The following is a 12,404-nucleotide window of genomic DNA, read 5'->3' on the forward strand; positions in this document are numbered from 1 at the left end:
TGTGTCATCTATCAACCAGCAGGTCAATCCCCTTCATTCCTCAATTATTTTTATCTTCTGGGTCTTTGTCACTTTCTCCAATACTAGTCTTGTCTTAATTCTTGAAGACTTTGACACCTGGCTTCTCAGTTCCTTGAGCAACTCTCCTCCAGTCATCTTGTCCTTCACTCTACCCATATCCCCAACCAGCCCATTAGCAATATCCCTCAATAATCTTGATTTCCAAAGTCTCTCTGTGACCTCCCCTTTCTAGTACCTCTTTTTAGTACCCTACTCCAACAACCCTCTGACCACACTGGGATCCACAATTCTATTCATTGTCCCTCTCTCCCCTCATGTTCTCTCTTCTTTCTTTACCCAGCTTAATTTCTATGATCAGTGACTCTAATCACTCCTTTGCATATGTCTTTAATTTCTTTGCCCTCCTCTTGTACCATCACACTCAAGTGGAAATCCTCCATCTCTGGTTACTGATTAAGCAATCTTTCCACCTTTTCCATATCTGTCCTACTATAGTTTTACATGACTGGAGAAAAACACCAATACTCAGCCATGTTAACTGGGTTTTACTTTAAATAAATAGGCGTTAATTCTCTCAATCTTTCTTAAGCTATCGATAAAATTTCATATCTTTCCTTCTCTCTTCAAACTTCCAATACTCTTTTTTTTTTTTTTTTTTTTAAATTATTTATTTATTTATTTATTTTTGGCTGTGTTGGGTCTTCATTTCTGTGTGAGGGCTTTCTCTAGTTGCGGCAAGCGGGGGCCACTCTTCATCGCGGTGCGCGGACCTCTCACTATCGCGGCCTCTCCTGTTGCGGAGAACAGGTTCCAGACGCGCAGGCTCAGTAGATGTGACTCACGGGCCCAGTTGCTCCGCGGCATGCGGGATCCTCCCAGACCGGGGCTCGAACCCGTGTCCCCTGCATTGGCAGGCAGATTCCCAACCACTGCGCCACCAGGGAAGCCCCCCAATACTCTTTAACATTCTGCCTATTTCACTGAAAAAGCTGAAACAATCAGAAGAGAATTTCCACATGCTCCAACTAACACATTCACCCATCAACCTGCAGCTGTGTTCATATTCTCTCTCATCTACTCAAGAACATCCCTCCAGTAACTCTCCTGTCTATCTCGTGTATAATTAATCTCTCCCTCTTAACTGAAGCATTCCCATCAGCATATAAGCATGCTATTATTTGTCCAATCTCTAAAAAGTCCCTCTGTTCGTCCGCTCCCCCTCTGGCTACTGTCTATTTCTCTGCTCTCCCATATAGTTAAAAGCCTCTAAAGAGTTGTTTGCACTCACTGTCTCCAATGCCAGGCCTCCCATTCTATTTCTAAAAACTTTTTTATTAAAATATAACACACATACAGAAAAGGACACAAATCACAAATGTGCTACTGCTCAATGGCTGATCATAAACATAAAGTGGATACAACCATGTAACTACTACCTAAGACCATTCTTTTAAACCCACTCCAATCAGGTTTTTGCCCCCACTGCCCACCACCCCCATTATTAAAATTGCTCAAAGTCACCAATGACCTCTAAGTGGCTAAATCAATTAGTCACCTTTCAGTCCTCATCTTCCTTGACCTTCCGTCCTTGTAGCATTTGACATAGGTGATCACTCTTTCCCTTACTGAAACACTTCATTTGGATTCCAATACATCATACTCTCTATCCTGATTTTCCTGCCTTACTTACCCATTCCTTTTGGTCTTCATTCTCCCTTTCTCCCCTACCTCTTAATCTTGCAGAGTCTAGGGCTTAGCCCTGGGACCTCTTTTATATCTACACTCAGTTCCCTTGGTGAGTTCATCTGGTCTCATGGCTTCAAATACCAAATAAATGCAATTGATTTCCAAATTTCTATCTCCAGCCCAAACTTTTGAACTCCACATTCCTATAACAATTGCTTAATTGACATCTCTATTAGGATGTCTATTATTAGACATCTCAAAACTTAGTACAGTCATTCCTCAGTATCCGCAGGGGACTGGTTTCAGGAACCCCGCCCCACAAGGATACTGAAATCCAAGGATGCTCAAATCCCTTATATACAATAAAAAGGCATATATTTGCATATAACCTATGCACTCCCTCCTGTATACAGGCATACCTCAGAGATATCGCTGGTTCGGTTCCAAACCACAACAATAATGCAAGTTACATGGATTTTTTTGCATATAAAGGTTATGTTTATACTATACTGTAGTCTATTAACTGTGCAATAGCATTATGTCTAACAAAACAATGTACGTACCTTAATTTAAAAATACTTTATTGCTAAAAAATGTTAATCATCATCTGAGCCTTCAGCAAGTCATAGTCTTTTTGCAATAGTAACATCAAAGGTCACTGATCACATATCGTAACAAATATAACAGTAATGAAAAAGTTTGAAATATTGCGAGAATTACCAAAATGTGACACAAGAGACATTAAGTGATCAAATGCTGTTGGAAAAATGGCACCAATAGGCTTGCTCAAAGCAGGGTTGCCACAAACTTTCAATTTGTAAAAAAAAATGTAATATCTGCAAAGTGCAATGCCTATACTTTAAATCATCTCTAAATTACTTATAATACTGAATAATGTAAATGCTATGTAAACAATTATAAATACAATGTAAATGTTATGTAAACAGCTGCCAGTGCAAGGCAAATTTATATTGTTTTTTGGAACTTTCTGGAACTTCTTCCTTACGAGTATTTTTGATCCATGGTTGGTTGAATCCATGGATGCAGAACCTGCACATATGGTGGCCTGAATGCATGCCCAAAACTGAACTCCTGGTCTACCCTCGGAAACTGTGCCACCTGGGGTATTCCCCATCTCAGCTAATGGCAACTCCATCCTACCAGCTGCCAGATAAAAACTTTTCCTCATAATCTACATTCAATCTATCAGGAAATCCCAATGGTTCTACCTTCAAATATATATCACAAAACTATTTCTCCCCACATCTACAGCTACTAACCTGGTCCAAACCATGAGCATCTCTCACCTGAATGATTGAAACAGTCTTCTAATTGATCTCCCTGTTACTGCACTTATCACCCTATAGTCTATTCTCAAAACTGTAGCCAGACTGATGCTTTTAATATGTGTCAGATCATGCGACTCTTTTGCTCAATGGTTCCCCATTTCACTCAGAGAAAACCAATCTCCTTACAAAGGCCTACAAGCCTTATGTGATCTGGTCTATTACTTCCAATCTTATCTCTTACCACTCTCCCTTTCTGCACTTTTCATTCCAGCCACACTGGCATCCTTGTTATTCATCACAGAGGCCAGACACATTCTTGCCTTAGCATAAAGCCCTTTGCACTTTACTGGTCCCTCTACCTGAAACACTCTCTCTCAGATTTCCTCATGGCTTGCTTCCTTACCTTCTTCGAACCTTTATTCGGATGTCTCCTCATTAAGGCATACTCTGACCAGCTTATTTAAACCTGCAATCCTCCCCCTCCAATCCTCCTCCTTCTCTTTTTCCTGTTCTATTATTTTCATAGCATTTACTACCCTCTAACACACTATATTATTTACTAATTTATTGCGTTTACTGTCTGTGGTAGGCAGAAAAATGGCCTCTCCAAAGATATATTCATTTTCTAATACCCAGGACCTATGAATATTACCTGTATGACAGCAGATATGATAAAAAAATTAAGGATCTTGGGAGAAGGCACTTATCCTGAATTATCTAGGTGGGTTCTAAATGTCATCACAGTATCCTTGTAAGAGGGACACAGAAGGAGATATGAAACAGATACAGAGAGAAGAAAGTAATATGAGGACAGAGGCAGAAACTGGAGTGATGTGGCCATAAGCCCAGGAATGCCAAGGCAGCCTCTGGTAACTGGAAACAAACAGATTCACCCCAGAGGGAGTGTGGCTCTGCCAGCACCTTGATGTCAACACACCTGTGGCCTCTTGAGCTGTGAGAGAATAATTTCGCTTATTTTGTTCATTGCTTTCGCTTAGCTCCTAAAATAGTGCCTGCCATATGGCGGACACTTGATAAATATTTGTTCAGTGAATGAATGAATGAAATATCCTCAGTCAAATACCACCATCTGATTATAAAGAGTCAACATCCTGCCTTTACTCAGACAAAACCATAACTGTTTCTATGGGTACACATATTAGGTAATATAAAAGCACAGGAAAAGCTTAGAAAGTTATACACAAAACTCTCAAAAGGGGAAGAACAAAACAGATATTTTTATAAAAAGAAGAATATATTCATGTAATGGTTGTATAATTAAAAACTAAAATTTTTTAGTTTTCTGATTTTTCAAAAAACATCATTCCATTCGCAATATACCTTTAATAACAAGATCTCTCTTCCCTATAAATTTAAAAATTAATGTTAAATGTTAATTTCTACTTGTATGAGAGATTTATGTTAGACCACCAATAAAGGGGAAAAAAAGGCATTCCTGAATCTGAAGTAGGCAATGAAGGTGACATTTAATTTTTTTTAATGGAAAAAACTACTAAAATGTGGCAAATGTTAAGAGTGTCATATAAATAATAAAAAAGAACATGGACAACCTCTCTTCACTGAACGCTACACCATTTACTTGGAGACTAAGAAAAACTGTTTCAGAGAGAAAAGTTGAAAACCAGAGAAAGCAAAAAATCTGCAGCTTTGAATGATTTATATACAAAAGAAATAATGAAGAAAAAATATCTCCAACGAAATGGGAACATTTTTCTACTAAGGAAAGTAACTTTACCTGCAGCATGTAGTTGATCTGCCAAATCGTACAACAATTTAAAGTTCTCTCCACTCTTCAAACCCCGACCTCATTTAAAAAGATGAAAAAAAAAATTGAGCAAATATAAACTCCATTCCATAAAAATTTTGAACTTCGTATATATGAGTGAATCTTCATCTTACACAACTGCTATCTCCTCTATAAAGCCCTTCCTGAGTTCTCCAATGATACTCCTGTACTTCTCTTATAAAGCATTCAACACTACTGTAATTAACTAACTGGTTAACTAATGGTATAATCAGTCTTTAAAATCAGTCTTCCCCACTAGAAGAAAAACTCTTTCAATACAAGATCCTTACCTATCTTGGTCACTGCTATATTTAGCAATACTTAGCTGCACAACTGAAAGAAGTTATTATTTTCATGGAAGTCATTCCACTAGACTTTCAACTCCTTAAGAGCAAGAACAATCTGCCTTTTCCTCTTTGTTTCTTCAGCACTTTGCAATGGGCCTGGCAGAGAACATACATCCAATAAACATTTCTTAAAAAAATAAGTGAATAAACTAGTCAGATATACCTTCTTTTAAATATTAAATTATTTCCTCTCAATGCCACTTGCAATAGGAGGCTGTTTGGAAGCTTAATTATTTCATTTGATGTTTAGTTTGGGAAGATTTTTAAATCACAGCAGTTATTTTTTTAAAAAGCCAGCAGGCTATAAAATGTGGGTCTTTTTGTTTCTTGGTCTTTTTTTTTTTTTTTTTAAGTAAGAAACATGACATACAAAAAGAAGCAAGTCTTGTGCAATATTAACAGCTTTGATACTAAATGCGAAAAAACTTTCAAAGAGTTATCCGTAGAGACCTGGACTGCACTGGAGGTCTTTCAAAGTAGAGTGAAAGGTGAGAATCATACAACACAGCCCTGAGACTCCAACCAGTTCTTTCTGTGATTTCAGAAGTCAACCAGATTCTTCTGAATAACACAGAAGTCAGTCAAAAAGACAAAGCTATGGAGTTGAGATTTGTACCATGCTCCCCCTGGTGCCAATGACACAGATTTGCAACAGAAAGTCCAAACTGTGTATTACACTCATGATTTAATTTTCCTAATCGGTAAAATGGGACTAATACTCGCAACTTACCTACTTCTTACATTTGAAAAAACACTTGTGCTCCTCTAAAATGAGTACTAATAAAAGCAAAGTATTTTAAGTTTACATCATTTTTTAAAATTAATAAATTACAATATTCCACTTACCACCAGATACCACCACTTTGGCGCCTGTTAGCTCTGGTCGATCGCTTTTTGTTAATTTCTGGTCAAGCCATTCTGATATCCCCACTGGGGAAGCACTTGATGCTGCATATATTGATACATATAACAAAACACAGAGCATGAGTTCAAGTTCCACAGTAAAAAATAATTTTTTAAGAGAAATACACAAAGAATTAATTCCAGGAAATTTAACTTTGTTAGTTACTATGAATTTTTTATGCCACTAATTTCACTCTCTCTGATTTTATGAAAGACTACTAGATTCCAGCCTTCACCTCATTAGCTGTATGACTTTTGAGAAATCATTTAACTCTGTGAGTCTAGCTATAAAACTGGAATAAGCCTCTCTCTATGGGGTTCAATAAGATACTGTATATGTTAAAGTATAACACCTTCCGTAAGTTTACTATTATTACATTATTCCATTATATTGAATCTCTATTATAACAGGCAACAGTGAGAGGGGAGTAAAAAATCTTTACATCAACATAACGGATTAATCTTAATGCACCCCCCTCTCTCCTACCCCTTTGATGTACACCAAAGCAAATATCCGAGGACCAAAAATGATATAAATATTTCTTATTTTTGTATAAACTTGGGAATAACATTTAGATTGAGCTCTCAAACGCTCTGCATTAGAAATTTAACTGGAAGCCTTCTCTTACTCTAATATAATCTCTGAGCTGAAAAATAAAAAACTGAAATAAATACAAACAAATAAAAATGAACACTCACCCTCTTCTGAGCTGGCACTACCTCCACTTGTTGCTGCAGCTTCAAAAGATGTTCCCCGGACAGAAAACACCTTCACTTTCTCATCACACTTCACTGTACATAAAGCATTTCCTGAAATACACATTTATTTTTTAAAAACCACCATGAAAGGCAAAAAACCTCCAAATATTCCTTTCAGGTTCAGAATTTACTTCACAAAGAGAAGGAAGAAATAACTGTAGACCAGTTACTTGTTTTCTACCTTTACTAAGTATAGGATAAAAGACTGTAACACTGAAGAAGCGTATCAGTGGCTCTCTGTATAACCTTGGATGTCTTTAAAAATAGAACAAGTGCTGAACTGCGAGGAAGAAACAAACTGGAAAAGGCAGTCACACTAATCAGGTACACTCTTCCTAAAAGAAATATAAACAAAAGCTTCCTTCTCCAAAAACAACATAATCAGTAACTCAACAACATGAGCTGCAACAACTTAATAAGAAGGAAGCTACTATGCCTTGCTAAGAGAGGAAAATAAGTGAAAACATGATCAGGCATAAAGGACAGGAAGTGTGATGCATCAAGACTTTTAAAGGATTTGAAACATTTCTTATGGATTAGCAATCACATTAAGAGTGACCTAAACTATGACCAAATATTTCCCTTTAAACACTACTAACAATGAAAGATCTGATTTGAGAATTGCCCATTTATACTGAAACACACAACTTCGATCAGAAAGAACAGAGTTCACTGCCTCCTCCAGCCCCACTAGAGACCAGCGTGCTTAGCAAAAGATCAACTAAAGAGATACCAAAATGAATATCGTAATGCAGACGGAAATGAAGTAGAAGCAGCAAAGAAGACTGAAAATACTACTTTACAATGAAGATGTTAAAAAAAAAAGAAGGGCTTCCCTGGTGGCGCAGTGGTTGAGAATCTGCTTGCCAATGCAGAGGACACAGGTTCGAGCCCTGGTCTGGGAAGATCCCACATGCTGCGGAGCAACTGGGCCCCTGAGCCTGCGCATCTGGAGCCTGTGCTCCACAAGAAGAGAGGCCGCGATAATGAGAGGCCCGCGCACCGCGATGAAGAGTGGCCCCCGCTTGCCACAACTAGAGAAAGCCCTCGTACAGAAACAAAAACCCAACACAGCCATAAATAAATAAAATAAAAATTAAAAAAAAAAAGGATTCTTTCATATACAAATAATACTGTGCTTAAAAAAAAAATACTACTTTAAAAAAATAGAAAATTTTCTTTTCCAGGTGCCACTTACAAAATATACTAAATAGTAAATCTACTTTTTATTGATCACTGGAAAAATCTCACTCTGTACACTGAATGATCAGGAAGGAAAGAAGTGTGTTCCAGATTTACCAGAGAGAATGTCATGTCATGGTCCAGTGGCAATTCTAAGACTAAGATTTTCCTCAGAAATCTTTAAGATGGTCCATATTTCAAAATCCTATCTTCAAGATTAATCTCTGCTTTTAAAGTTTTCAAAAATTTAACATACTGATTAATTATTTTCATTGGGTACTTACCTGCATAAATGGTTCTCACAAATGTGTCAGGTGATTTGATTGCAATGATGTCAGAAATAGGGGCAACATCAAGTTTGGCTGCTATTCTGGGCAAAAGGTTCTAAAAGCAAAATAAGTAGTGAGTTACACACATACATGCTGATGGATGGCTATAAAGTATCAGCAGTAACATTCTCTAAATGGAAATTCTGTAGAAATTTTAACTTGAATATTTTATATTTCACATGCATCTTTAGACATAACACAATTTCAAGCACAACTTTTTGGATAGTCTTTGAGCATAAGAGTCAACGATTACTCTAACTACATTAAGAGTTTTATAGCGATAAACTACCTTAACTCAGTAGGCTGAGTTATGAGATACGATACTTGCTTTAATGATCATCATTTATGAAGTATGACAGTTATAGACTACTGAATTTAGATAATATAGAAAAATATTTAGAGTAGTAGTAAAATTCTCAAATACTGAGAAAGAACATACTTGTATATGTTTATTTAATGTACATGAAAGAAAAAATTTCAAAGCAGACATTTTCACCTTTTTAAAAAGTGATGCTGTGGGCTTCCCTGGTGGCGCAGTGGTTGAGAGTCTGCCTGCCAATGCAGGGGACACGGGTTCGAGCCCTGGTCTGGGAAGATCCCACATGCCGCGGAGCAACTGGGCCCGCGAGCCACAACTACTGAGCCTGCGCGTCTGGAGCCTGTGCTCCGCAACAAGAGAGGCCGCGACAGTGAGAGGCCCGCGCACCGCGATGAAGAGTGGCCCCCGCTTGCCACAACTAGAGAAAGCCCTCGCACAGAAATGAAGACCGAACACAGTAAAAATAAATAAATAAATAAATTTATAAAGTTCCTACCAAAATTCAAAAAAAAAAAAAACAAAAAATGTGAGGTTGCATTTAAAAAGATCAAAACTAACCTAAGTGACCATCAATGGGGATAGGTTTATAAATTATAGTTCATCCATATAATTTTTAAAAATGAGAAAAGTAAAGCACAATGCCTCTCTCTCTCTCTATATATATATATATACACACACACATATATATCTGAACAAAAATTAATGTATGTGCTTTTCCTTGTATATGCATATAACATCTCTGGAATAGATACATGTGGTAACTTTGCTCCCACTAGCAGGGACCACTGGGCAAGCCACAGTATTACCAGGCCTTAGTTACTTCACCTCACAGTGAGAGGAAGAGAATCTCTATGCTTCTAGTCTAAATTTCTCTGACTCTCAGGCTCTAAAACAGAATCAGTTAGTGAAGAATGCATATCCATGCTTTCTAGACTCAGAGGTTCTCTTAGATGATGACACCATCTAAGTGTAATTTTAAAAGTGAAGTGTTGCTTTTATCACATAAATAGAAAAGGTGAATTCTACACTACTTTCTACAGAGAGCTTACTCCATGGCATCTCCTAAACTCAGTACATGATACCACCTCTAGCAGGCAAACTTTCATTATGACAGTACTCAAGTTCCTCTCCTCACTCCATCCCCAAACCCTCTCTGTTCCTCTAAGAATTCTCTCAGGATTATCCTCTAATCAGTCCTTTATTCTTCATCCTCTCGCATGCATGTACAATTATACTATTTAATTGGCACTAACGTGTATTTTGGTTTAAAATAATTTTTAATATACATACTATATGACCCTCAACTAAATTTATAAAGCACTGAGAACAGAGGTTGTGTGTCTTCTGCTTCTTGTGTCTCTGCCTCGTATCTAATAAGCAGTTCTACATAAATCGATGCTAACAAGTGTTGAAAGCCTGAATCAAATTTCCTCCTGTTGCATCTGAAAATCTATAAAGATTTTCTAATTTTCAGTCTATTGCTACCTATGTTATATAGTAATCCCCTTTCAACCATGATAAAAGAGCTACTGAAAAGTACCGTAGTTTATAAATCCACAATTAGAAAAAATTAAGATTTCATAGGAAATAAAGGGCTTGGGAAAATAATTAAAATTCCATTAAACATAGCTCTAACTTGATAAATAAGAGGTTTAGAAGACACCTGCTTTTAAAACAAACCAAATTTGTCAGCATTTAAAGCCTACTTCAGTAAGTAACTCTTTTCCTGAGCCACGTTCTTTAAATTGTTCAGGAAATACTGCTGGAATATTGTTACCTGGCTGAGCAGATTCTCTTACAAATTTTATGATATGCAGACTGTGCTTCTTTTTAAAGTTTTAGAACTTTCTAAACTTGAAATTTAATATCTTTTGTACTTCTATTATACCTTGTTTTATTTTAGCACTTCTTGAAAAAAAATTTACCACAGTACTTAAAGGCACATGTTTTTCCAGGTCTGATCTTCTGTCTGAATGTCCTGAGAGGATGGATGGTAAACAGATCTATTTCTACACTATCCAACAGGCTCAACCACATGGTTTCAGGGAAGGAGAGGCAATAACTAACAGAGTGTTCTTTTGATGCACAAAAAGATGACAGATTTTTAAATTCTAGCATACCAGTACAAAGGTGTGGTATCTTGAAAACACAATTGGTGAAGAACTCTTATACAGCCAATTGTTTAGCTTCATCTGATGGACTCTTCCTCATTCCAAATCCATTCAGAGGCTGCAGCACCAGCTACTATTATGTGACCTTTGTTCTCAAAACTCCCATATGTCACAACACAGCAATCAAGGCTAGAGTATTAAAATTTAGCTAATCAGATACAACAAACACCCTTTCTTGGTTTAACAATCTTTGAGGTAAACTGTCATCACAGAAACTCAGACTTAGGAAATTGTTTAAATCATCCAACACAGAACCAAACTCTCAGAGATGGAATGGTCCATAAAGATCTTTTAGTTCAATGCTCATCTACAACAACCCAAAGTACAGTAGCTGGATGTCAAGCCTCTGACTTAATCATTTCCAAGGGAAGTGAAACCTGCCATAGAAAAAACCCATTCCATTTTAACATTTCTAGTTGGTAGATCATAGACATCACTTGGCCAAACCGCATCATTTTACATATCAGAAAACAGATTTCAGGAGTCATATATCATATATATAGAACCATCTTACTTAGCAATTACTAAACCCCACACAAAAATGGGAAAACTTATGATAGTCTGCAATGTGACAACCTAATTGTTGTCACGTTGTTATTAGTAAAAGAACAATTATTCATTAAACTCATGTACTTACATTGTAGATTACAAATTCTGTTATTGCCTAGAAATTCTACTAATCTTAAAAGAAAAAATTTAATGAATTCAAAGTGATAATTCTGAGGTTAAAAACAAACTGGAGCAATTCACATGGGTGACAGTGCAAGATCCCTACACGTTTGCAGTGATCCACGTCTAGAAGCAGTATTGCGCTACAGATAAATATTCACAAACACTATTCATTTTGCAAGAAAAGAGATCAATGTATTGGGAACTCACTGCTATTACCACTCGACATGGTCAGCTGATGAAAGAGCTTATATCTTATTCCCCAAACTCATATTTAAAAATCAATTACAATTGTGAATGTAAAAGGAAAAAAAGTCAAATCAAGACAACTCAAAGAAGAAATTTAAATGACTGATAACTATATGAAAAGATATTTGATCTCACTATCAATCAGAGAAATGCAAAATTGTTAAAGATATAATTTTTCACACATCAGATTGGGGGGAAATGTTAAAATGTACAATAGCAAGTGTTGGCAAGCTATGCAACTGGTGGAGTGCAAACTGAGGCATCCTTTCATGAGAGCAATTTAGCAATATACATCAAAATTTTAAAAGCACATAGTCTTGACCCAGCTATTTCACTTCTAGAACTCTGTTCTAAATAAATACCAGCCCATGTATACAAAGGTATATACAAGGACGTTTCTTCACAGCAAAGTTTATAAATACAAAAAATTAGAAACAACTTAACTGCCCATCCTTGGCTAACTATGAAATATTATGCAGCCATTTAAAAAATGAGACAGACACATTATGAGCAAATATTTTCAAGATATACTCTTAAGTGAAAACCACCAGTCAGAAAACAATTCATGCTATACTATCCCATTCTAGAAGTAAAAAAAAAAAAAATTGTACATTTATTATAATTTGAAAATCCATAGGAAAAGGCTTAAAAGAATGTACAACTGTTAACACCA

The 12,404-nt window shown here is 36.5% G+C and overlaps 1 protein-coding gene across 1 annotated transcript in view; it reads right to left on the bottom strand.

The window, feature by feature from the left end:
- ETFA (electron transfer flavoprotein subunit alpha) overlaps window positions 1-12,404 on the bottom strand; it is an 85,358-nt gene that overhangs the window by 55,583 nt on the left and 17,371 nt on the right. Inside the window, exons 5-8 of the mRNA XM_036842387.1 lie at window positions 8,279-8,378; window positions 6,753-6,863; window positions 5,997-6,098; window positions 4,753-4,821 (exon numbers count right to left, since the gene is read on the bottom strand). Coding sequence (XP_036698282.1) covers window positions 4,753-4,821; window positions 5,997-6,098; window positions 6,753-6,863; window positions 8,279-8,378 — 382 coding nt within the window. The remainder of the gene's footprint in view (window positions 1-4,752; window positions 4,822-5,996; window positions 6,099-6,752; window positions 6,864-8,278; window positions 8,379-12,404) is intronic.

Source organism: Balaenoptera musculus, chromosome 2 (genome assembly GCF_009873245.2).
Source record: "Balaenoptera musculus isolate JJ_BM4_2016_0621 chromosome 2, mBalMus1.pri.v3, whole genome shotgun sequence".
In the NCBI taxonomy this organism is placed as follows: domain Eukaryota; kingdom Metazoa; phylum Chordata; class Mammalia; order Artiodactyla; family Balaenopteridae; genus Balaenoptera; species Balaenoptera musculus.